This window comes from Drosophila pseudoobscura, chromosome 3 (assembly GCF_009870125.1).
Source record: "Drosophila pseudoobscura strain MV-25-SWS-2005 chromosome 3, UCI_Dpse_MV25, whole genome shotgun sequence".
In the NCBI taxonomy this organism is placed as follows: Eukaryota; Metazoa; Arthropoda; class Insecta; order Diptera; family Drosophilidae; genus Drosophila; species Drosophila pseudoobscura.
In genome coordinates, this window is record NC_046680.1 from 6,984,852 (window position 1) to 7,008,596 (window position 23,745).

Below are 23,745 nucleotides of genomic sequence, written 5' to 3' on the forward strand. Positions count from 1 at the left end.
AACTGTTGTGCCAGGCTTGGGGCGAATTATTTATGTTGCGAATTACGGGCTCAGTTAAAATAATTCTCCTTCGAGGCGAGAAAATAAATAAGATTGTCATATTTTCGAATGCATTCCGTTTTCAGGAAACCGATTACGGCATGCATTTGCAGCAGTTTTAAATTTGAATTAAAATTTCCATAACTTGCTGAACCACAAAGGCCTCGCTTAAAGCCTCTTACAATAATTGAAATGTCCTTATTTAAGCTCTCCCAGTGACCGCTTCCGCCTTCGCCTCCTCATCGTCCCTTAATCCAGGGCCCTGACGGCAAGAGCCGTCGTCCAGCTGAGTCGGCAAGGGGCGTTGCCTTTTGTCTTAACCCAAATTGTTCGCCATTAAGCCGTCAAGTGCTAAACATGCAAGCGATTCTCAATTCAGTTCTCCTTCTCTCGCCTCGCGTTGCCTTGCCTTGCCTTGCCCCAGCTCTCTTTTTCTCCCATTCTCCATTCGCGTGCCACCGTATGGAAAACGTCAGAGAGAAATTTGCAAAGATAAAAACGAACTTTGCATATTTACAAACACTGTCAGACGTAGGTTAAAGTCCATTAAAAAATGGTGTGAGATGAACAGGGCCACAACAGGGACCAAGTGTGCAGGGAAGGGCAAGGGTTTCATTTCAATTTTCACTTGCCCACCTTTTCAATGCCCTCCGAGAGGGTATAGAGGCAAGTTTATCCAATGGGCTGCAAGCAGTTTGGGTTCCTTACAAGACTTCAAAACACTGAAGAAAAGAATATATCCAATCATAAATAGTTAACAATCTGGGGCTATACTTTTCGAACATATTCGAAGGAATATATTAATAGAAAAATATGCTTCAAAATGCAGTGGAAGGATGTTCTCCGATGAGAGACTCTTTACTCATTTATTTCTTATAGAATATAAGCTTGTACCATCCTTTAAATAACGAAATTCAATTTGTTTCATTTTGATATCCTTGAACATCCTAGAGTACATCCTTAGATATCAAACAAGCGTATATTCTTGATCTGATTATATGGCACTGGCCATCCTTTATAAGGACATTATCATTCCCCTGGCCACACAGCAGAGTGGAAATGTGTGAAAAATGAGAAACGAAAGAGCAGCAAGCTGTGACTGCCGAGCCACGGGGCATGGAATGCCTGCAACAGCCACTATAGTCGCATACTCGTATCGCCCCGAAGAACTTGACAAACATCAAGTTGGCTGCACTGCCACATGTCCTTGCAAGCCACGGTACATGTACATACATGTCTGTGCATGCGTGCGCGCTGCGCTAGTGTGCTTGTGTTTGTCACGCTAACCTCAAAATTGCCGCCAACAATTTAACAAGCAGACGTTGTGTGAAAAATATGTCAAACAGAAGGCGAAGGCGGTGGCGGTGGCGGTGGCGATGGCGGTGGCATTTCGTTCCTCTCTTTTTTGGCCAGCTTTCATACGAAAATTGCGTTAGCACACAACACACACACCCACACCCACACACAGAGACACACGAGGACGAGAGGACACTCAGACATGTCCCCATAGTCGAATTACTAACATAAAAAGTGGCTAACACACACACACACACCGACGCATATAGAAACGCCGACACCCACATGCCAGGGCAGGGCAAACATTTTCCCAGCCACGTTTTGAATTATGCATGTCTGCCACACATGACTCGGAATCCCTCGCTCCACTTGTCTCTCTTCTCTCTTTTCGCCTCGTTCTGGGCCACGAAGAAAAATATACATATTCACCAAAAAATAAAATTACAAAATATGCAAACGGTTGAAGGCACAAACTATTCGTGGCACCAGCTCCAGGAGTTGAACCAGAATGCGGCTCAGCGAAGCAGGAAGGATGTGTTTGGATATTATGGTTCCCCCAAACCTCATAATGACTGAATTCAGTGTCGAGAAGCATTTAAGTGTTCCTGAATTCCCATTTCCAGACTCCTTTTCTGCATCCGAATCCGAGTCCACCTTTGATTACCCATGTGTCCAGAGGTAAACGGATCCTGGAGCTTACTATGGGCACAAATAAAGCCTAAAAGGAAGCTAATTTCAAAGTCAACTAGGAGCACAGCTTATCAAGAGTCTCTCGAACTGAAAATCTCATTTGCCTGGCATCATTTATGGGACCTAAATGAGGAAGTAGGCCCAAGCAAATGAATTTTCCCACAGACCAAGGACCCTTTAATACGACTAGGTGCATAAATGATTCAAATTGGTTACCAATCAATAGACTGTATGGGCTGTAACAAGCCCATTATGACACATTCAGCTGCCTGAGTCCGCCGCCAGTTGCAAATACACTCCTTCACAGAGTGGGAGGACAGGGCAGTGAAAAAGCAGCAGTCAGAAAACAGTAATTAAATGGAAAACGCACTCGAAAAGCCAGCCGAGTCAAGGCACTCCTCTCCTGGCTTTAGGGCACAATCGCGTGACTTGGAGGCCGACCCTCGAGCACTCACCAAATACCCACACAAACAGCTGTACTCGAGTGCTGCTCAAGTATGAATTTTTGTATACGAGTATATTCTTGTACTTGTACATGATTTCTTTTTATAATTTTAATTTGCGGCAACCTTGGCCCAAACGATGGCCTTGAGAGGGTCCTGGGCCTGGAGCTCGAGTTAATTTCGAGTTTCTTGTTTGCTGTTGAATAATAAATTCGGTTATTGATTTCTTCCTGAAAAATGAGCACAAAAAATAAGCCAGAAAATTAAACTCAAACCGGAACCGGATGATGGGATGACGGAACGATGGGATGACGACGCCCACAGACTGTGAAAGTTTATGGAGTCGTTTGGGGTGCTACAAATGTACTGCTCATCTGGGGGCCGCTAGAGTAAAGTTGTTTGGTTTACTTTATGATCTTGGCACTTGTTGTTTTCACTCCCAAAGAACAACATAATTTTGGCCAGTCAACAATCAACTGCTGGCCACCGCCCCTCCCCTTCAAAGGGATATTCATGTGTCAGTTGAAAGCAGACGAAGGAAAAGTGTTGGCAGGAAGGAAAACTTCTTGTCCGTTTGTCAAAATGTAATAAAGTGCAAACAGCAGCAAAAAATAATGTGAACACATAAAAATAACCAAAACTTTTTCCTCTTTATACAAACACACACGCACGCACACATAAAGATGTACACATGTATGTGGGTGTTGGCTCTCTCCAGACCTATTGTTTTATTATTGTTCACCCTTTTTGGAGGGTACGAGTTAGAAGGGGATGACTACTTGAACTTGGCATTGACATGGCGTGGACAGCACAAGTCCATGGGGGAAACTCTGTCTTATCCACGGAAGAGCATACAACTTTTCCTTCCGCCCTACTGCCCGCCCCCCACTCTTGTCTTGTCAAAGTCTACAAAGTCCCCTCAAGCACAAGCACAATTCAAGCCATTATTATATGTTTAATTAAGCCAAAAGTTTTGTGTCAGATTCGGCTTATGGATACATCTGGGATAGGGTGGCGGATATAAATGCTGTTAAAAAGATGACTGTCTACGGTAAACAGACGCTAAATGTCCGTAATAGGCATCTTCTTCCCGATATATATATATCGCACAACACACTCGAGAGGGAATAACTCTTAGGCTCCTTTGACATGGACATCTGATCTAATCCTTAAAAGACAATTGTTTCTACTACACTCTCTCACTGGCAAATTTTTGTTAAATTTTCCACCAAACTGTATTTCCCCACAACTCAATTGGGGCTTTAATTTGGGCTTTAATTTTTTCCACTCCCTTCTAGACATACGCTTTGGTAATAGTGGGCGTGGCAGTGCATGGCTGCCGGCACCCCGGCACCACAGATATATAATATATACGATACAACGCCAGAAAAAAGTATATTTCCTCAATTGATTTTGATTGTTTTTGCCCCCGGGGGCAGGACACGCAAAAAGGCTAAAAGGCACCGAAAATTGTATTGATTTATTTGTCGTGCTTTTGTCTCTCTTTGGGGAAATCTGAAACGTTAAAATATCGTATCTTTTAACTTTAGTTTCGTTATTTTATTGGTGTGGAGCGGCCGCCAAGTTCAAAACTAAATATTTTTCCACCAAAAAGTTATCCATTTTCCATTTTATTTCATTTCATTTTCCACTGACGGTGGTCTCCTTCACCACGAAATGAGAAAACAAAGAGGAGGCAAACTTTTGCGGATATCATGACTACAAGATACCTCTGGTTCTCAGGCCCAGGATATCCAGCTGTTGCGGTCCACGCGAATACAATATACCCCTCTATTACCCATATAGGGGGGGGCATAACAAATTTCACTCAGAACCGAAAGGAGGCAAGTGGGTTGGAAAAGGTTAACAGCAACTTATGCAAATGCCTTATGCAACGGAGGATCTCCCCCAATTCACGCAGTCCCCCACTCCTTCTATCCTTTATAGTTTTCCCATTCTCCCTCAGAGAAAGAGAGAAGCCAAGTCAAATAGAAGGGAAAAATAAAGCGAACTTTTTGTTAGTTTGGTTTAAGTACCGTGGAAATGGTTGAAGGAGACTTTTGGTGGGGCCCGAGGTCAGTTCTGCATGACTCTCCTCTCGGGCTGCCCTTTGTTTCCCAGGGAAATACACACAGAATGGCGTTTTAGTTGGTTCAAATAACTCAAATGGCAGCAGACGAAGAGGAGCAAAATATTTCCCTCATTTGCATTTTACAAGAACTTTTCCCAACGGCTGTTAAATGGTAAGGGGATGGTTCTTTGGGTATGGGTATGGGAAAAGATTGCCAACAGTTAACCACACATTCCTTAATCTTCCATCTGCTGCAATGAATCTTTGCCGCCCCCCACTCTCCACTGCCCTTGGCTCTTTTGAACGCGAGAGGCGGGCCAATTTGTGGCCACTAATTCGGCATCTGAATAGTCACTTGAAAATGAGAAAGAAAGGGAAGTCTTTCGGGGAGAAATGGAGACCAAAGGGAGGCGGACGAAGACCAGGAGAAGTGTACTCGTACTTTGGTAGACTTTTAACGATGTCATTGCAATAAACTTGAGGCTTCTCAACCTCAAACTTCTTCGCATTCCTTTCATTTTTCCTACACTCCCCCCACCCCCCTTCCGCCCCGTTCCACCATTTTCCAGACAACCATCCCACCCGCATTTCCTTTATCAATTACGCGAACATTTTTTTAATGATTTCGACTGCAGTTTTGTTTGGTTTGGGTCCAGCAGAAATCTCCGTTTCGTTTCGTTTCGTTCCGTTCCGTTGGCTTGATTTTCTTTCCTTTCTTTCGTGCTTTTGCGCTTTTCTTTTGCTGACAAGTGCACATTTTTCTTGGCTCTAACCAGCCCCCGTCTCGCCTCTGCCGATACCAAGAAAAGCGCAAACTTTATGCAGAAGCACAGGACTCAAAGAAGTAAAAATAAAACTTTGAAAAAACAGGAAGCGGAAGAGGAATAAATATTTGTATTTTTTTTCCATATAGAAGAAGTTGGAAGAATGCACTTTTTTGCTGTAAAATCTTCCCTGCCAGTTTTTCCCCTATTCCTTTCTTTATTGGTTCGTCAAGTAACTTACTTGAAGTTGAGAGTTTTCCTAATAATTAGTTGGCAAATATTATTAATTATCTTCCTTTCTCTGATAATTTAAGGATAGACCCCCCAGTATTCCTTTAAAGAGGATTTCTTTTGGAATCTCTTGAAGTTCCCTTTTGTCTAGAAAACTTTCAACTGTGTGTTTAGAGCCATGAGCTCTGTTTCCTTTGATGAAGTCTTTCTATGAATCCTTTTCTGTTTCCCCCAATTGCTTTCTGTTCTCTCTCTTCTCCCCCCAATTTCATTCGCTTTTACGTTTATGTTCTAGTTTTTTCTCAAAGTCCTCACGGGGCTTATCGCATGGCGATGATCTGATATGATAAATCCTACCTCAAATATGAAACGTATTCAGGCTGGAGGTCTGTGCGCAGAGTCTGACTTGAATACACATTGGTTGACTGTCCGTCTGTGTGACTGTATGCTCGTGTGAGTGTATTCGTGTGTACAGTATGGCTACTGTAGGCTTGGGTGTATGTATGGATGTATAACTTGTTGCAAATGCTTATCAATTAATACAAATCATTGCCTACTTTTCTGCGTGTTGGCTTCGTCCGCATTGCCCGGCCTTCCTCGAGGGAATTTTTCTCCCTGGGTGTGTGAATACTCTAATTGAAAAAGGGTATAGTGGCGTAAGAAAAGTCCGTTACAGACATTTCCTTTCAAAATTTTAGACCTTTGACTATCCCAATCGTGACCTTGGGTAATTGAAAACATTCCCAACTATGTTGGAGGTAAGCTTATCCAGGAGTATACTAGTCCTTCTGACAGGGTACGGTCCAAGTCGGTTAGTGTCTTCTTCCTTCATTAACCATTCCCTCTACATTTGGAATTCTTATTTATGGTGAGCATTTGGCTTAATCCACCATCATTTATACCAATTTGCGGCCAAATAGTTGCCATATGTGAGCCATCTGGGAGGCGCTTAGGCAGCGAGGAGGCGGCCTCTGAGGACCAGAAACAGAGCTTAAGCAAAAGTCGGTGGTATTTGATGAGGCGCCGGCTCTGAAGTGGAGCTGTCAGTGATTTATTCCGAGATATTTACTGATTTCTATCTAAGGACTCCTTTCAGTGCCGCCCAAAAGGTATGTCAACAGAACTTGATACATTTTCCACTCATCTTTAATGCGAGTACATCCCTTTAAAACGTTTACTCATCTTTCATTGATAAAGTTGACTTTTAGCCTGATTGCTTTTCAATTAAGGCTAGCGGAAAAAACAATAATTCAACTCATAAATCATATAGCAATGAAACAAACGTGAGGAATTTACATTACATTATTTACATATTAAATAATTTCCGATTGTAAACTGTTGGCAAACACCAAATACCTAAAACACACAAAGGCCATAAATTATGCTCCGAAATTAAACATTGCCGCATAACTGCATATTACACCACGTTTCGATATAGATAGTACTTCCCCACAGCCTCATGGCTAATCGAAATTAGTAATGGCAATCGTATCAAAGGAAAAAGTGATTGGAAAACAATTAGCCAAACTATTAAAATCACCACCAATTGGTTGGAAAGTACATTTCATTTAAGCAGTTTATTTTGTAGTAAACAATGCTACAGCAGGTAGATAAAGTATCCAAGTGCTCAACAGATACTGAACACAACTAGATCAACCTATTCCGCTTGGCATTCAAGTACCTCGAAGTATTTCCACCAAGTATTTGTGGCCCCATAGTTGCTTTTGTTATAGATGTAGACCGTGCCGTGAAAGAAAGCTGACAAAAGATACGCTAAACAAAACACGAGCCGAAACGTTAAAGGCTGAAGGAAAAAATACACTTTAAATTTCCGTGGCGGTTGTGAAATGCAAATAAAGCGGCAGGGAAAGTGCTTAAAGGACTTTCAGCAACTAATTCACTTGGAGGGGTCGTAAAAAGGGGAAATGGAATAAATTAATAAGGCGCACACACACACACAAAAACACCAGAGCTGACCAGCTGTTGCCCGGACTTGAGACCTTCCAGGCATTTCCTTTCCTTTCCGAGTGTCCCACTTGGAGTCCGGAGGCGTAATTAATAAAGTTATTACCAGGAGCAAAGGGACCAGGACCAGGACCAGGACCGTACTGGATACAGGATACAGCTTACATGTGGACACCATTAACTTGTAATTATGGCCGACTCACGCTTCCCGGTTCCCTCAAAGGCCTGCTGGCTGTGGAGTCCGAGTGTATTACCAAACTTATTAGTGCCAGTGGTTTTTCGGCTATTGGCAACTGCATTCGGCGCTCCAATACTCACACACGGACGAGAAGTGATTGCAATTTGTCAGAGCGAGCACTTAATGGAGAATTATGTTGGGCTGTTCATGGAAACGTTTTCGATGGGAAAACTCTTTTTCCGAGAAGATTCCGAGAAGATATACAAAATGGAATTTTACTTCTTCCATCTTCCAACATGGACTAAGAAGAAGCTCAAGGTACCCAGCTCACTGAATGCAAAGGAATCTATTAATGATGGACTCCCATTTGGAAAATACATATATTCCAACACGGAATCAATAAGTTTATTCAAATTTATGTACTGGCTCCATCAATGTCTGAGAAAGCAATGCCAGAACGCCCCACCACGAAATTGTATTCCAATAGCAGTCCAATGGTCATATTACTCGTACAAGGGATCCCACCCACAAAAACACCCGCAGGCCTTGCCATACTAGACAAAATATTCGAATGTTTTTGCTGTTGAAAGCAATGGAGCTACCCACACATGGACCCACGCAAAAACACAGATATGTATGTGCCTCGTAACAAGCGCTTGCAAGCCTACGCGAGAGCCAAATGTTGGCTGACAAGCTAATCGAGCTTATTGAAAAATGATTGCATACTTTTCGGCGACACCAAACAGAACCACAAAGTGGAATGAGGCGCACCGCACACCCATCTGCAGAGACAGACAGAAGCTATATCTGCTTTAATGATTTATGCTGCCACATTCCATTTATTGCACATAATTCGTGGTAAGCTCCCACTACCCTGCGCACAGGACCGGGCCGAGCCCCCTGGGGCATGCATTTATCTTAGCATTTGGTGAATAATCGAATACAATTTTTTAGTGTCGCTTAAATAATATTTATTTACAGTGAGCGTCAAAAGTATAGCATGGCACGTAGTTCACCTAGCCCAAAGCCGACACCTAGCCCGCCCCCCTCAAAGTGCTAATGTGAGCGGTAGCGGGGTGTTGCCGCACAGAGAGGCAAGCCAGGGGCCAGGGCAGACTTGTCGTTAACATATTGTGGCATATTTATTTTCTTTCATGCCGTCGACATTCACGTTGCACGTCAAATTCGCCAAGCTAGTCGACACAGGAAAAAAAATCCCCCCCAGAGGAAGAGAGAGGGGAATAGGGAGGAAGAGAGAGAGAGAACGAATGAGAGAAAAAGGAAGGAAAACAGTCGAAGTAAACGAATTCCTTTCGTACGTGCCTGACATTTCATTGTTTTCGTTGCGGAAGAGAGAGCTCCGTTGGAATGTGGTGCGAGGAGAGGACAGAGCCAAAAGGCAGGTGGGCATGGGCGGAGGAGAGGCAGGAGAGTGGAGGGAAAGTGCGGATCGGAGGTGGATTCCGGATGGCGGGACCCACGCACCATCATTGTCGGAGCAACCTTCAAATGTCGCCTCCAAACTGTCTCGATGTCGATACAAGTTTCGATATTGTTGCTGTTCTTTGCAGTTTCCGATACTCTAACCGACATTGAGGTACACTCGCATTTGATTGTTTCTGAACCTATGGCAAGGTCTGAAGAAGTTCCAAATGATAGAAGATCTAGAATAGCTTCTATCGTAAACACATGTTTTCGTTCTACAAGAGACGAGTACTAGAGTGCGAGCTGTCTATAGTCCACCCAGAGATCGTTTTAAGTTTCTTCTTCCATTAAAGATCAACCAATTTCCAGTAAGGGTATGCAAACATTAAGGAATTTACCATTCAACCCTAGAATTCCGACGCCTTGCTCCATATACGAGTATATGTTTGTTGTGTTAGTGCGCTTCTATGTGTGCTAGTATGCTACTCAATGTGTGCGTGTGTATCCGTGTGTATGCTCTACGTCGCTATCGCAATGTGGCATGTCAATTTATTTGTCAAAGAGAAAAATAAGGCAGGTAAAAGTGTAAGCAGAGCAAAGGAGAAATAGCAATAGCCAAAACATAAAACCGTCAAAGATACGAGACGATGACGAGGCTGGAGAAAGGGGAAGAAAGCGACAGAGGCAGAAGAAAAAGACGAAGGCACAGAAGGAGGTAGAAAACAATGACAGCCTCAAGTTGTATCCCATTGAGGTGCTGTACGAGTATGTGCGAGTGTGTCTCTGCGTATCTATGTGCATGTGTAAATACATATACACAGGTATGTATATGTGTGGGAGTCTATGCTTCGTTATGTCTATGCGGCAACTTTAAGCACTCGGGGGCGATGCCTGGCAGCAAAGGTAATCGATATTTATAGTTATGGAAATCGCAACCAGGCTGCCCAGAGAAAAGCAAGGCAAGTGAGGACGAAAGGCAGCAGAATAGAGTGAAACAGGAGCCAGAGAGAATGAGAAACGAAAGAGAATGTTGCGGGAAATCGACCATTGGTTGAACATCACGTTTGTCCCAAGATAAGAAATAATATCGTACGTTGCCATGAAAATTTACACACTTTCACCCATAAACTGTTGCCTGTTACCTTCTCCAAGATGTTCTGCCCGTCTTTCTCTTCCTCCCTCTCTCTCTCGGTATTTCCCTCTCTGAAATACCCTTTAAAGCACAGCTTAAAGCCAATACACAATACACTCGTATGGCTGAGATACAGATAGAGGAAGAGTGTGGTTGTGCCCTGAAATTAATTGTGGGAGCAAAAGTTGTGGCATGTCATAAACATGTTAGACAGTTCTATTAATAGCTTTGCTCGGGATATACACAGTAGATACACTCGTATATCTGCAAGTGAGACATAAAACAGAATAATTGACGCTTAACCTTCAGTGAGCTCAACAAACGAAGGAGGTGTCTGTGATGAACCCCTCTCGAAAGAATACATATTTACAACAACTTTTGATGCCTGGCAAGAGAAGCATCCGAGGCTAACGACCAATGGGTATAGCTTTTACGGAAGGAAATAGTAGAGGAGGAGAGAGATCTTAAGTCTACTCAACTTGAACTACTCAACTCTTCCTACATATTCTCCTCTATATTCATTCCACTAACGACAACTTATTGGCACTCCGTTTATTTGAATCATTTTCCGTACCATTGAGTGGATCTCTCAGTGAACAGTCTCCCTAAACGCATTTTCCGTTCCCTCATACTTCTCTACACTATTGACAGCTTATTAAATTGATTTCATTTAGGACTTGGCAAACATGTCATGCTGCATCGTCATCATCAGCAGGAGCATCATCATCATCAGAAGCATCGTCAGGAGCATCGTCAGGAGCGTCGTCAGGAGCATCGTCAGGAGAAGAATCAGCCAGTAGCAGAGCACGAACCAGTTTTGTCTTCAGAAAGGCTCCCACGAATAGGAGCCAAGCCCCATCCTGCCACCACTCTCCTGTCAAGCAGTTGTTGACTTTTTATTGCGTGTCTCCCCATATGCCCACACTACCCATCCAACATCCACATCTCCCCCTCGGCTGCGTGTGTGAGGGAGCCCCAAGTTAAGTGCTCATAAAATATTTGTAAATGTTTGAGCTGAAGCCAGAGAACGGGAGAAGAAAAACTAACCGAGAACATTTTAAAGCATACTTATGAGCCCCGTCGACTCGGGGGCCTGTCAATTTTCCTCAATCCTAATTCTGTCAATTAGGGCCTTCTAAATTGTTAAGTACTTCCCCACACGCTCCCCCCATGCCGTTACCCGAAAAACAATGATCCCATGAGCCGGCACAAAACTCACTTTCAAAACCAACTTGGCCACAAAAACCGTAAAATTGTTTCTCGTTTTTATTCATTTTGGCTCATGGTTGAGGTGGTGTGTGGTGCGTGTGTGCTGGTTGGTATATAAGCAATATTTATATGATATATATACTCGTACTCGCAGAGCGGGGAAAGCTCTAGAGCAGAACTTTTACTTTTTTGGGGCAAAGTTTTAAACAAATTCATTAGCCCGAAAGAGCACATCATCTATTTTTTTGATCTCCTGTCAAATGTCACATCACAAAAGTTGCGCCCCAAAGGAAATAGTTAGTAATTTGCATCAAAGAGTGGGTCGATTATTGTGTCGAGTGTGTATGGTGCAGGAGTGGAAATTGGGGTCGTATTGGAGGATATTACAGATTGAAAACCAAGTATCAGGGAGGGGAAAACTTTGTGGATAAACTGGAATTAAAATATAAGGACTCTTAACTAAAATTATAATCTATTCTAGGTTCTGCGTTTGATTCTGCTCAAGAACTACTCTGAACCGCACATAAAATTGAAATCGTAGCAAATCTTCCGACACAAGCACCGCTGCCCATCAAATATTCGATGACCTACGGTCAATCGCACTGTCCAAAAAAACGAGCTGACAACTGCAGAAGATTGCCTCTAATAAGCTTCCCATTACGCTAACCCTGTTGACACAGAAACCCATCAGAGCAAACGCTAGGCCAATGCAATTCCAGGGCCATCACCTGCTGCTGCTCCTGGCTGGCTGGCCGGATTGAAGGATCTGCTCGAGCTTGTGCTCGGTCCACAACTATTCAATCGGTACGCCAGACAAGCAAATTTCGTTAAAATCCCATCATAAAAACACACGAAACGCTCCACAAATCCAAATACTGTAAAAATACAACATTTGGGTCACTTTTCTTTTCTCCTCGTTTATGTTTTTTTCACTATACCAGTACTTTTTTTTGGTCCATCGTTGGGTTTTGGTCTCAGTTTATTTTATGGCAGCTTTCAAAGTTTTTACTCATTGCCATGGCTGTCGAGACTCGAAGAGTTTCGGGATGGAAGGGTATGGAAAGGGATGGGATGGGACAGCTGGAGCCAGGAGCAAGTCTCTGCGAGGAGTTTCAGCTCTTGAGGTGGCAATAAAATAAATGGCAGCACTTTCGGTTTTACACACACACACACACACAGACCCGTACCCTTCTCTTCCCGAAACCTCGAAAAAAGGCAATTTGGAAAGGTAGAAACGTGGAAAAGCGGAGCCTGCAATGGCCATATATCAAAAGGCGAAAGAGTAAAGCACATAAAACCAGCAGAACTAAACGAACGTGAGATGTAGAGAGATCGGACAGACTCTGAGAGCAAGGTTGGAGTTGAGAGCTGGGAGTTGGGAGATTTAAGATGGAGAGAGATTTGCTGGCAAGTTGGTTAGCGGCAAATATTTGTGGTATTTTCAGCTGGCCACTGAGTGGTTTATGACTTGTCCGCTCGCCTCCGCTGCTCGGCTGCCAAATCAGACCCCACTCTGGGATATTTTGCGCAAGCTCTTCACCTTGGGTGGGACGTTCAGGTGAAACGCTTCAGATGAATGCTCCAGCTCCATTGTTCAGAGTGTATTGACAATGTTGTTTAGTCAGTGAAAAGCGGGGCAAGGAGAAAATGTAATTTCTGAAAGGATTACCGAAAGCTTTAAAGCAAAGCCCAGCGAAAGAGGACTCTAAAGAAGCTGGTGACATGAAAAATGAATTGCAAGCCACCAAAAATAAAAAAAAAGGCAAGTTTTCATTTTCTCATGCACACAGACACACACACGTGTGGAGTCATCGTCTCGCCAGCGTAAAAATATGTGAAAAATGAACGGAAATGCCGCAACGACAAGGCGGAAATGAAAAATGCACACATGTACGTACGTATGGCTGTGTGCATGAATGAATGCCAGGAAAATGGCGGCCGCAACACCCGACGAACTCAAATCAAAAAGCAATGCGAAAGAGGGTGCGAAGCCAAGTCAGTCAATGGGAAAGTCAGCCCCGAAAGTACATTGTAATTAATGATGAGGCAGAAAACGAATAATCCAGAATATGCTCCCCAAAAAGATGGCATTTAAATGTGAATATATAATAGCATATGGCGGAAGGGAAGGGAAGGGAAGGAAGGAAGTAAATAAGACTCTTCCGAAAAGACCCAAAACCATGTCGAAGCACTTTAAGTCACTCACAGAAAACCCACATACTCGTACACTTGAGCGGAGACAAGCCTCGAGGCATTGGCTCATTGCTACACCTTCCACTCAAGTCAATGGCCAGCAGAACATTTTCAACGTTTTCCGCAATCAATTTAATTGAAAATCCATGTTCACACATAGTTTATGGCTAAACAAAGCCGATTACATTAATTTCACACCACCACAAGCCATATGGCAAGGTCAGAGCTCAAACACAATGGGTGCCGAGCGACAAAAGGGTGCCGTCCAATCCCCAGGCAAGACTGACAGACAAAGTGGCCCGGAAACTTGTTGAGAGAATGCGATTCGAAGGCAGACCCGGGCAGACATCCGCCCTCACATACACAGACACTCGAAAGCCACTCAGTCAGGTGTTAAAACTAATTTACGACAATTTGACCAACAAACAACAAAAGTTTCCAGAAGGACCAGGAATAGAAAGAGTTGTCCGAGTGCTCCGCATATTTCACACGATTCCTGAAAAGGGTCCACAGAGCCACATCCTTCACACTGACCACAAAAGCATCGCAAATCGAACAGAAGCCATGTCCGGACAAGAACTCGAGGACAACTCGAGCCCAAGTCCAACCACAACTTGATCCCATTTTTGGCTGTGAATTTTACTTACTGCCAACAGCTTTTGCTATTCCCCACAAAATATATGGACTTGAATCAACTCTATAGCTTTCAGTTTTCTATAGGAAAGGAAGAGATGTTTGTGGGGGTTTTTAAAAGGGAAATTAATCAGGCACACACACAGAGGGATTAGGTCCACAAAAATTATACAACAAGAAGTGCAATTCATTCAGCTGGATTCTCCCGAGTCATTTTTTGATAATTAGCATGTAATTAAAGCAGACACGCCCCCAAGGGGCGTCTATAGTGCTCGTAGTAGGGTATCGGTAGGGTGTCGGCTAATGATGATGAAGTAACAGTAACAGCTAATGCATATAAAATTGCGCAAATACGAGAATCGTTAACAGTGTTTTGAAGTCTGAACTTTTTGGTCGAATTTACAAAACCCACTGAAAACTTCCAGTACGTGTATGTGCCTACATTTCTGAAATACCCATTTAAAGGTAATTCTACTCAAAGCAAAAGCAAACTCTTCAATAACCTCCCAAGCAAGAGCTCTAATCTCGAGTCAATGATTAACTAACGAGATCTATCCCCATTCCCATTCCCATTTCCATGCCGATACCCATTCCCATATTCATTCATTTACCTGGCCCTAATGAATTACCAAACCCAATTCAAACATTGCAAAGGAAAAAATAGAGGGACCATCTCAGAAGAGAAGAGAAGGAGCCTTGGCAAAGGCAAATGGAAAGTCATTATGATACACATTTGGCCTAATGAGATTTTTTTATGGTGATGCCGGGAGGAAAACCATCAGCAGAAGGGATAGCCACACGCAAACGTCTTCTTAATTATTCACAATGAACGAATATGCCTGGAAGGTGAGAAGAGTAGACATTTTGACACCTTTATAGCTCAATAAATTGGACCAGAGGCAAAGAACTAAGAACCTCTGGCACGCCAGTTCATTAGAAACTCACACGGGAGACTTTGATATCGCTCTTGATTACATTCAGAGCCACTCAAGATGTCGAAGCCGCTCGAACCCACAGAGAGAGCTCGGTGGAGAGAGCTCGAGGGAGAGAGCCCCAGCCGACTAACCTGATGGCACGTAAAGTTTACAGTTACCAAAGCTTTGGACTCGTTAGTGCCTGAATAGTACTAAAAGCAACGACCAGACGGAGGTCCCGCCGCTGCATCCACCTAGACAGGGGATTCGGGTCGGGTAGCATGCCATTAGTGGGTAGGTATCCTTGGCTCCCGCCATCGTAGTAGTCCCCGTCGATGTCGACGTCTGCTTATGAATAATGTTTTAATTTTCAGCCAGGCGAATTTGCCAACGTTCTTCCTTGGCTCTCGGTCGTTCTTCGTCCTTCATTCTTGGCGAGGCGAGGGGACCCTCGGCACGCAATTGCATGTCAAGTGCATATGATTCCCGCACATAGTCTACTGCCAGTCCCCACTACGCGACTGCTTACTGCCGACTAATATGCGAAAATTATGGGTTGTAATGTAAGAGGCACTTTTGCTTCATTTTTTTTAATGACATCCAACAAACGCGACATGTTTCTTTACCCACACAAGCGGGCCATGTTTTCTTGCCACCCAAAAACGCTGATGTAAATGTGGTTGTCCCTCACCCTCAACAACCCATATGAGGATGTGAATGTAGAGGCGGCTGATGGTGATTAGATGGTAGTTTGGAGCACCAGCGCGAGGACAAACATTAGAAACTGTCGTCATTTATATTAATTAATGGCGTCTGCACTTGAGTTGCAGGGAATACGAGTATTTTCAACTTTCGAGATGACTTCGGCAACTTTAAACGAATGTCAGAAGCTAGAGTAGCAGCAAACTTTGATGAATGTCAAGAAGAAACCAGAAACTTGCGGCGAAAATGTCAGAGCTGTATACTCATTGAACTTATAATGTCTGGTAAATGCTAAAATTTCTAGTTAGACGGGTCTATAGCCTAGATTCAATGATTAAAATTGTATCTGTCCATCATCTGACTCGTATCATGCTGCAATGTTTGCTGGCATAAAAACGGAACAATCCTTAATCTACTGATGTATACATACTCATTAGGTCCCCAGCGAGGACCTGTCCTCTACATTTTCCCATGTCATGCGATGGCTGACGCTCCCCGCAAGTATGCAACACTTTTTGGTCGAGTGCTGCATTGGATTTCCATGCAATCAGAAACCATTTTGAATCCGCATCCGTTTCCTGTTTTTGCATGACGGTCGCATTTGTGAGATGCGAGCGTGTATGGTTTTTTTGGAATTTGATTTGTCGGCTAAATTCACAACATTTTTGACACCCGCCATGCGCGAAATTGCATTGTTGTTGCAGTTGCCGTTGCCACATTTTTTCCTCTGATGCCATTTGACAGCATGACAAATGCAAAACTATAAAAATTCATTTGAATTTCCCAGCATAGAGATGTGACCATAATAAATTGAATTTAAAGACACAGTTGGGGCATGTTTTCGGTGGTATTTAAAGCAAGAGCTGAGCATCCTTGCATTTTGTGGTTGGGTGGCCCTTGGCACTTTGGCACAGCTCTTGAGACGTCGCTGACATCAGCCACAGATGGCGACCTGAGGGGCTTCCTCTCGCTTTCTTACGCTGTGTTTAATATGCACTTCAGAACGGGGAGTGACGAGGCCACGTCGAAGTTTCAGTTTCAGTTATGTATGCTTTTCAGTGGGCTATACCTATACATACCTCCCTGCCAAGCTGCTTGACTGCTGCCTCTGCGGGCTTTTCACTAAAAATAAGTGTTGAGCAAACAATCTACGGGCTTAGAATTTCGCTGGTGCAACATCAGCAGCCTCATCCCCATCCTCCCTCTCATCCTCGATGTCAGCGACGACATCTTTGTGCTCTCGAAACAGGGCCATGTTTGTCAAGCTATGAACTACGGAATCCAACTGCAAACAAGAATGCAGCACAAGATGTTTAACACTTTCCACAGACGTTCGCCCAGGGGTAGGTCATATGGCTACGCAGCACAATCCATCTGCGGTTCACGAATAGCCATGAGGGGGGAGTACAATGGAACCTATGGCAACATTTTTTTTGAATGAAATAATATTCTGTTACGAATTTGTTTCAGAAATGAACGTCGGAGTCACCATTTGTGAAGAGCGCCCCCCACGACAATTACCAAAGAAGGGGCTCACCGTTCGGATAATATCACTATCCTGATAGCTTGGATTCCCCCGAACCATCGGCGCTGATAAGTTCCCCCATTTCCCCACCTATTTATGGCCCAAACTCATTCAACAAATTGACCGATTCTAGATAGTCTCCTTTCATCGCTTTCCCTAATGCATCACAGGCAAAGTTACAGTTACTTTTCAGTGTTTCACAATGCCGGACCTGGTCAAATGGTGTGTGCGCATCAGCTACCTGTATGGCCGTGTAACCGGTACGCTCAACTTTGAGATCGATTTAAAGACGGGCAGAACGCGGGTCACAAAGAAAGCCACCATATATTCCGCGTTGGCACACTTGTGCTTGATAACTATGCTGGTGCACCATCTTTGGCGAGTCAAACCTACGTCTGACTTATTGGCAAATGCCAATGCGCTGCATGAAAATGTCTTCATGGTCGTCGCTTGGATGCGCGTCTCCTGTGCTTTGGCGGCCTTAGCCGGTCGCTGGTATCATCGTCGCCGGTATATGCGACTAATCAGCTCTTTTCGCCGTTTGTACCTCAAGAACACTGAGGTGATGCAGCACTGTCGCCGTGGCTTCGTCTCTAAATGCTTTATAACCACCGTGGCCGAGAGTATGCAGTTTCTGATGGCCCTTTTGGTGGTGTGGGATCGCCTAACCTTCTCATTGCTCATTGGCATATGGAGTGTCATGACCGTGACAGCCGTCATGAATGTAATCATTACTCAGTATTACTTTGCCCTGGGGAATGCCCGGGGCCACTACAAACTGCTCAATCGGGATCTTCGAGAGGTGCTCGCCGAGGCTCGGTCCCTTGGACCCAAGCGAAAGCGTCAGAACGGGGTCTTTATCACAAAATGCTGTTTCCTGGCCGATCGAGTGGATGAAATCGCGCAAACCCAATCCGAATTGCAGGCGCTGATCGAGCGCATGTCGAGGATCTATGAACTACAGGTGCTATGCCTGTTCTGCACCTATTATCTGACCTCCGTGGGAAACGCCTACTTGTTGTTTAGCATCTACAAGTACAATAACATAACACAGGGTTGGTCGAAGCTTAGCTTGCTGGCGGGTGCTACTTTCTTAGTATTTTACTATGCCGATTGCTTGATAAACTCTTACAATGTTTTCTACCTGCTGGAAGCCCATCAGGAGATGCACAAGCTTCTTGAGCAGCGAAACCTCTTTCCGTGGGGTCTGGATGAGCGACTGGAGTCAGCCGTAAGTCCTGCCATTAGTCCTGGCCCTAACCACCCTGCCCTGACCTTCATTTGCTTTCAGTTTGATAGCCTCGAGCTGAGCCTGGCCCGCAATCCATTACAACTACACTGTTTTGGCCTATTTAAGTTGGATCGTTCCTCTGCATTTGACGTGGGTAATTCTTTACTAATCAACTCCGTACTTCTAATACAATACGATATGCAGAATTATTGAATAAACCACTTGTGTGCCCGCTGATGTAATTTGTCGTGAGCCAATTAGCCTGCCCTGCTCCCACAAGTCATATCATATTGATTGGATTGCCTGCCAGTCCACCTCAACTGTGACTCCTCCATCGAGTCCCCTTTAGTTGTGCGGTATGGCTGACTTCGTTTGGATCATTCAACGCTTTGTCTACCTCTATGGTCGATTGGTAGGAGTGGTTAACTTTACAGTGGACTGGCGAACAGGCCGAGCGATGATCACCCGCTGGGCCACGATCCAGGCGGCGGTACAAAATATCTGTCTGATCGGTCTGCTGACGTTCCAGCTCCTTCACGGCGATACGGTACTATTTACCTTTAAACACGCCAAATACCTGCACGAGTACGTGTTCCTGATGGTGACTGCGGTGCGCCATTGGGCAGTTCTGCTCACGTTGGTCAGCCGATGGCGACACCGTGGGGACATCGTACTCATTTGGAACCGATTATTCCGTGCGACTCAGCAAAGGCCTGATGTGATACCTCTATATCGTCGAAGGCTTATTTTAAAGTTTATATTCGCCGTCCTGTCGGACAATCTTCATATGGTATTGGACCTGAGCGCGCTCCGCCAGAAATTCAGTCCGGCCCTGGTCCTGAAGCTGATAGTCTGGTACCTGTTCACAACCATATTCAATATGATCGTGGCCCAGTATTACCTGGCCATGCTGCAAGTCAATGTCAGCTATACACTGATCAAGCGGGATCTCCGTGAACTGCTGACGGAGACCCAGGCCCTCTGTGGGAGCACCAACCGTCGGGGCGGCGTGTTTGTTACCAAATGCTGCGCCCTGTCCGATCGGCTGGATAGGATAGCGGAGACACAGTCAAAACTGCAGGCACTGGTCGACGGCATGTCGAAGATATTCCAGATACAGAGCTTCAGCATGACCATCGTCTACTACCTCTCTACGATCGGCACCATTTACTTCGCCTTCTGCACGATCAAGTACAGCTCCACCGGACTGGGCGCCTCAAACTGGGGACTGCTGCTGATCGTCCTCTCCACCACCTTCTTCTACGCGGACAACTTTATCACCATCAATATTGGATTTATTATCATGGATTCCAATCCAGAGCTGATGAAAATACTTGAAGAACGAACGTTATTATGCGAGGAACTGGATGAACGCTTGAAGAGCTCGGTGGGTTTTGGTTTCTTTTTCTTATCCGAAATCAACTTTGAAGTGTACTTTTTCCATTGCAGTTTGAGAGCTTTCAACTGCAGTTGGCACGAAATCCACTGGAGTTCTATGTAATGGGTCTCTTTAAGATTGATCGCGGCCGCATTATGTCCATGGCAAACTCTCTTATAACCCATTCCATAATATTGATACAATGGGAATTGCAGAACAATTAAACCTAGCTAAAATCAAAACGAATAAAGAGCGCTTGCTGCGAACAATGTCAGACAGGGGGAGGGCCGAGTGTCCACCTCCAGGTTGGGCATTTTATCTGCATCTGAGAGAGTGCTTGTACCAATGGAATGTGTAATTGTGGCCAAGCAAAACCGATAATGGCCGTTTCATGCACTGCCCGTGGGGATATCGCACTCGCAGTTGTGGGTAATGGCAATTGGCTGGCCGGGATTCCTTTGTATCGCCAATTGCCAGGCATTTATAAGCCTGGAAACTTCGACACGACAAGAACGATTCTAACGACAGTGACAAATCCACTGACAGCGGCAATGCTTTGCCGCAAGACGAGCAAAATAAACGAGCTTCGATTCAATTTGCCCTCGCAGCCCCATCCGCTTAGCATAAGTCGCAATTTAATCCGTCTCCCGACAGCCGGGGCACAATATGCATTGCCAACACCCGGACAGACATCCAGGCAGACAGACAGACAGACAGACAGATAGTCAGATAGATGGAGCAACGGATGGAACTAGAGACATTTTAGCATAATGCATTGCCAGTTGCTGCTGCTGTTGCTGTTGCTGCTACTCCTCTCGAAGCTCGACAGCTAAAACTAACAGCATCGGCGAGGAAACACTTGAAGTAGGAGTGGGAGTGGAAATGGAAATGGAAATGGAAATGGGAAGGATGGTTAGGTTAACAATGAAACATTCTTAGCATCAATGGAGTTTATCGATTGGACAAGAATCAAATTGCCATATTGAATGCACAGAAGATGGCTGTGGCAATTGAAGTACATGCTTACATACGCGCAGATACTATCTTTTGCTTTACTCCGTCCAATATACAGATCTGTAGCAGTGCACACTTTTTGTGGATCCAGAGAACCTAGCACCCTGTTAGGCTATAAAATCCACATCTAAGGACTGCTCAGATGTGGTCTCTTGTGCAGATAATTTCGGGGGAGAAAAAAATAACATTTTCGCGGCTCAGAGAAATCTGTACCCTGCCACAGCTAACACAATTCTCGGCTAACCATAACTTACGAAATATGCAAAGGAGGAGAGGCTCAAAATGCATAGGAAATCCCAAAGCAGCAGAGCAGAGAGACAGCGGCAGCAGCGGAGGCACGGAAAAAATGAAAATTAAATTGAATTTTCAAACGCCACGTTCATAAATCCAAATGCCAAGGCGAACGGAAATGCAGCCGAAAAAGGAAAATTTTTTGTAGTTTACTTTTGCCGCAGGCTCCTCAACAGCTACAACAGCAGCGAAATTGTGCTCAAACATACTCGGAATCATAAATATTTGATTTTCTTACATTTTTACAACATCTCTGCGAATGCCTGTCTGGAAGCTGAATCTGTGGCCTGGCACCCGGGACCCGGGGAAAATTGATAAGTTTTCAATGATTACGCTTCGAGATTGATATAATTTGTGTGCAATTTCGCAGCAATTGGCAAATGTCGCGTACGTGAGCCGAAGGATGACATTTCGTTTGGCTTGAGACGAACTAAATTGAAAATCAGAATTGAACTGGGAAACATTTAGCTTTCCAGTACCACTGTAGATCAGCCTACCCCACCTCCAAATCAAAAAGCCTTCACTCAGGGCTCTTAGAACTAAAGGAAGGCCACACAACTTTCGTAAGGGCTTTAATAAGGTGGCTCATGGCTAGTTCTTAATCTGTAATGATGTGCTCTCTGAGGTAAGTACGGCTGGGTTTCGAGCTTACATGCAGATGTTCTCACATGTGTGCGGGGTCTCGTAAACACTCTTTATGGACTTTAAAATTTATGTTTTGTGTACACTCTGATGGTTGGATGCTTTCGTCGTACAGTAATCGTATGTATTTGTGGATTTGTTGCGGTCTTTTTGGTTTTTGGCGTGCGAACTGCATTTTATGAATTTTTTATGGCTTTTAATGTACACACACCTGGCGCCATCTAACGCTCACATCGGGCGGCCCAACGACACTCGGGCGCATGGACATTCCGGGCAGGACGGTGGTACGCAGGGCCATAAAAAGAAACAAGAACGTATAGGTGGAGAACAACACACCTTTTATATGGTCGCCCATAAAGCGGTGCGCCCCGAAATCTGCTCACGCTTCTGGACCGTATTTCATCTCGACCTGGTCTAATCCATCGCCGTGTGGCTTTTCGCCGAGGAATCCATGGAATCCTCGCATGAAATACGAGGTATCCCAAGGATCGCAGCAAAAACTTTTCCCTTGATTTATCTCTTTCACTCTCTGTGGAACTTCAGGCCATGAGAGCACACCCACTCATTAATTTTTGGGCCTGCATCAGCGCCGGTTATTGTGCGAGTACTTGTACGAGTATGGATGCTTTCATTCTGGACGGAGCTCGGAGTGAATTTTAAAATAATGAGCATGTCTGCCTCTGTCCACCACAACTGCTAAAGATTGCGATTTATTTATGTGACAGCTGCAGGACGGAGTCCGGGAAAAAGTTAAGTACAATTCCACTTATATTTTCATGGGATACTCTTTAAGTACAAGAGTATTCATTGATATACGGATAAGTAGAGGGCTTGGTCCGAACAAAATTTGAGGCTCTTCAAATCGTTTTTCCTTTTCTGAGGTTAAACTATGGCTTTTCTAAAGAACTCTCTTAGCTTAATAAAAAAATACTTATTTCCCTTTAAGACTCGTACAAACCCTTCAAAAAAGATACATATTTGTGAGTTTCTCGTATGGTAATGTCATTTCAAGGCATTGTATCGACACTCGTACACACAAAACTTGGCCCAAATTGAATCGAATAGAAAGCTAGGAGGCCTTACAGCCGACATGTTTGACAAGGACAACAGTGACATCCACTAATGGGCGCAGAGAGGGAGAGAGGAACGGATTCACTTTCGCTTTTTTTGTTTTCAATTTCCATTCGATTCCATTTGCCGAACTCCGTCTCGTCTGTCCTTGTGATAAGGCACTGGAAGCTCTAATTGCATCTGATTGCAGTGACAGTTTTTCCTACCAACTGACAGCTGCAGAAGACGGATGCGGAGGAGGATACATATATAAGGATGGGTAGCCCGTTCTGTCCTGGCTCTGAGTACCCGTACATCCGTTTCGCATCCGTTGATTTTCGATTCGCGTAATTCCTTTCTTGCTTGTTTGCTTGGAAGCACTGCACAGTGCACTGCTCATCCGGGTAAAATCGTGAGTGAAATTTAAATGGCGCTGACTGTGCAGCTCACTGAGCGACAACTGTACAACGATAATACAATACAGCGGAGTGCTCGATTGAAAATGTTCAATCAACAAAATGTCATTCCTCACGAACAAACTGTCGAAAGCGATTCGCAAGGAATTATTCAAATTTGATGAGAGTTATAATATCTCTCTCTCTCTCTCTCTCTCTCTCTCTTAAAATCTCATTAAGAACGGCTGCAGCATTACATTATGGAACATATTGCGCAAGCGGTCTGCAATGGTGATAATTAAGCCCATCCTTTTACCCTCTTACCTTACTCCTT

At 44.3% G+C, this 23,745-nt stretch overlaps 2 protein-coding genes across 2 annotated transcripts; both read left to right on the forward strand.

The window, feature by feature from the left end:
• Positions 1 to 17,612: 17,612 nt before the first annotated feature.
• Gr59d (Gustatory receptor 59d) lies at positions 17,613 to 18,854 on the forward strand. The gene is made up of 2 exons (XM_001360363.3): positions 17,613 to 18,641; positions 18,702 to 18,854. Exons 1-2 carry the CDS (start codon positions 17,613 to 17,615, stop codon positions 18,852 to 18,854), a joined length of 1,182 nt encoding a protein of 393 aa, XP_001360400.3.
• Positions 18,855 to 18,978: 124 nt separating this feature from the next.
• Gr59c (Gustatory receptor 59c) lies at positions 18,979 to 20,243 on the forward strand. Its single transcript, XM_001360362.3, has 2 exons — positions 18,979 to 20,028; positions 20,091 to 20,243. Exons 1-2 carry the CDS (start codon positions 19,000 to 19,002, stop codon positions 20,241 to 20,243), a joined length of 1,182 nt encoding a protein of 393 aa, XP_001360399.3. The 5' UTR covers positions 18,979 to 18,999.
• Positions 20,244 to 23,745: the final 3,502 nt, after the last annotated feature.